The 3238-nt window shown below is 39.1% G+C and overlaps 1 protein-coding gene across 1 annotated transcript; it reads right to left on the bottom strand.

Moving 5' to 3' along the window:
• Positions 1 to 240: 240 nt before the first annotated feature.
• Positions 241 to 2886, bottom strand: LOC122070002 (GDSL esterase/lipase At5g33370-like). Its single transcript, XM_042634106.1, has 5 exons — positions 2492 to 2886; positions 2263 to 2390; positions 1860 to 2102; positions 1164 to 1422; positions 241 to 705 (listed from the first exon to the last, which is right to left on the bottom strand). The coding sequence occupies exons 1-5, from the start codon at positions 2718 to 2720 to the stop codon at positions 473 to 475; spliced, it is 1092 nt and encodes a 363-aa protein (XP_042490040.1). The 5' UTR covers positions 2721 to 2886; the 3' UTR covers positions 241 to 472.
• Between the last annotated feature and the right edge of the window lie 352 nt (positions 2887 to 3238).

The following is a 3238-nucleotide window of genomic DNA, read 5'->3' as shown; positions in this document are numbered from 1 at the left end:
TGTTTTTGATTAAAGAAAGAAAAAAAACCCATTAGGAAGTTATTGGGATAAATTATTCTAAGAGAAATAAACTCTATTTGGGGGCGTAGTCTATGCTAGCATTTCCTTGAATCTCTCCTCTCCTGATGAAATGGCATATCTACCCCTCTGTTGTGGGAAGAGAGAAAAAGAATTTGCATCCACACGAATAGTATGAGGATCTTTTCCCAATCTAATAATAGTGACAATGAATTAATAATGTAAAGAGAAAGAAAGAAAGCTGGTTGATGATTTATTAGTTTACCTAGAAATGCCTCACACGTCACAAACAACAATCTGAAACATAAATAGATTCTAGCTACAAGATCATCCATAATTTATTGGTTGATCTCTCCGCCTGAAAGCCTAATAGGGCAACATAAAGGTCGATGGGTGCATGTGTTAATGAATGAGTTATAAAAATGGAGCCAATTGAAGGTCCTCATGGAATCTATCAACTTGGGTTATTGGCCGCCAAGATGGTGGTTAGGTTGCCATGGTGCATGTACTCGGTAGTTCCGGAGAGGATCTGTCGGACGATATAGCGGTTTGCTCTCTCACAGGGATGGAATGGATCCCAGAATGCATAAGTATCTCTGTTTTTACACAAGTTTGATAGAGGTGTGCACAGTCCAATCCCATTGTAGGGCCCTTGTCCACAACATGCTATCTTTGATGTTACAAACCCTGCAATACACATATATAGCAACTTATATATTTAGGACAACAGCAATAATTGTATTTTTGTGGTTTACATTCACGTTTTTACGCTGATACGTTCTCAATAGAGAGAGGATCAAGTCCTAGTACGAGAATCATTCTCTTACGAGCTGATCCACACATATGGAATCCACCAGAGAGTTGGTTGTTGGATGGATTCCATCTCTACAGATCAGTCTCGTACGGAAATGGTTCTCATACGAAAACCTGATCTACACTCTTCCCGACAACCATTCTCATCTCTGGCTCTAATACCAATGAAGTATTACAGTCCTCATCAGGTAAGGTTCCCGGCCGCATGGCTTTAAAAAGCAATGTACCATGTAAGCAAGGCTGCGTAATAAATGTTCATCCCATAACACTTCCCCATCAAGCCCAATAATTAATGCAAAGCAAATAAAACAGAAATGATCAATGTGACATACCATAGGCTCGAGGGTTAGTGATGAAGTCAATGTTCATCCGGTATGAGTTAACTCCGTAGAACACATTTGTAGTAAGGCCAATCTTCTTGTTAAGTTGAGTTATCATCTGAACAAGTTGAGGGTTGTAGAGGGCAGCAGCTCTTTGTAGCTCACCAGCACACGACCCATTGGGGCTCCTCTGGGCTATTTCTGCTGGAACACAACCCAGAGGTCCTGTTCCAGTTACGAGAACATTACGACCTCCCATCTCGTATATCCTCTGCATCCATCCATCCATCCATACATACATACATATGGAACATTAATTAATTAATTTCAATGTACAGGGTACAACTGGCCGGGAAAAGTATCAATTTAATTACAAGTTATAACGAGAGATCATTATTACAGTACTGCAGAGGGGCCTCCTATGATATAACTCTCTCTCTCTCTCTCTCTCTCTCTCTCTCACACACACACACACACACACATATAAAGAGTTAAACATGGGTGTATGTATCACCCATGCACCCACCATATTCATTGCTATGCATATTAACACATCATCCAACAACTAATGCGGCCTGTGTAGTAATTGATCATATGGCCATGCATTTATTACTGGTGTTCGTCCATGTATAGTAGTACTATGCACAACATGTACATAATGAGCGAGGATGATGGAATTATAACATAAGGAAGAGTTGGAATGGTTACCATTAGAATCTTTTTGTACTCGGAGATGATATAAGGAACATAATCTTGGATAGCATATTGACGAGATCTATCTGAGTTTGGAACCAAGTAGTAGTTGTTAACAAAGTCATTGCCGCCGGCGCTAATGAGGATAAGTGCTTCATTCACCAGCTGCTTCATCTTTGCCACTCCGAAACACTCACTTACTCGTTGCTGGTATTCTTTGAAGTACTGCAATTGCTGTGGCATTCTTATTATGTTTACCTGTTCCAGCATTTCAGATCATTATTAATGGATAAAAGTGAGTAGTTCGATGTGAAAGAAAGATTTATAGATACTTGGACACCCTCTCCTTAATGGCCAGCTTTAAGGATGAATTTAGCCAAGTTCCTGATATTAAATTCACAATTTTATTTACACTTACAAATTGGACCCCAGTATCATTGAGAATTCCAACTCCGGCAGAAGCAAAGTTGGCACCATTAAGGAGTTTGTCTCCTCTGAGCTCAGGGTTCAAGTATGGCAGTACAGACTCCTCACCAATTGACTCACCTGATATAATATATGTAACCACATGAATATATATATATATATATATAAGATAAACTAAACTAACATTATCGAAAGAAAGAAGAATTAATTTAGAACTCAACTGATAATGTCTGGGATGTTTAGTCCATTGGAGAAGCGACCAGTGGGTTGATGAGTTGGGTAGTCAATGCCATAAGGAGGCGCATCAGCACGAGCAAGGGTCGCAAGGTAGTTGTTGTTGCCACTATCGACGAGTGAATCACCAAAGACAAAGAATGCACGGCCTTCTGCTTCAGTGTATAGACTTCCTACAACAACTAACAATAGCAGAGAAGGTAAAGGAAAGTGCATTGAGATAATTTTTGGACAACCCTTTAATTATTTGTCTCAGAATTCACACCTATAGCTACTAGACGAATGCATTTGTTGGTGACATAGTGGTGTATTTATATAGTTGTGACAATGCAGATCGGTTTGAAGTTAAAATTTTAAAGATTGATTTTGTCGTTGGCCTCCTTGTTATTAATGTCATTTTTTTGGGTAGAAAAACTTTATTTCATTCAACGTCAAATGATCATGGGGAGTAGAACACATCCCCTTTGTTATTAATGTCATCTTTGAAAAAGCATACCAATTACTTTATTTATTTATTTATTTTTATTAGTAAAATAAAGCATACCAATTCCAATTCATGCTGGTGTGTTCTATCTTGGTGGCTGGCAACTTGCTAAGCAGTGTTTAAAGAGCCCGGACCCTCTCCATCTGGCTATACCCTCCGACTTCATCTCACATTATTCATAGGATGTCGAGACCACCTTTAAGGTTTGGGGATCATATCCTATGAATGGTATGAGATGGTGTTAGAGAAG

This window comes from Macadamia integrifolia, unplaced genomic scaffold (assembly GCF_013358625.1).
Source record: "Macadamia integrifolia cultivar HAES 741 unplaced genomic scaffold, SCU_Mint_v3 scaffold805, whole genome shotgun sequence".
Lineage (NCBI taxonomy): Eukaryota > Viridiplantae > Streptophyta > Magnoliopsida > Proteales > Proteaceae > Macadamia > Macadamia integrifolia.
Note: the sequence above shows the minus strand (reverse complement) of the source record. Positions and strands in the feature narration are given on the sequence as shown.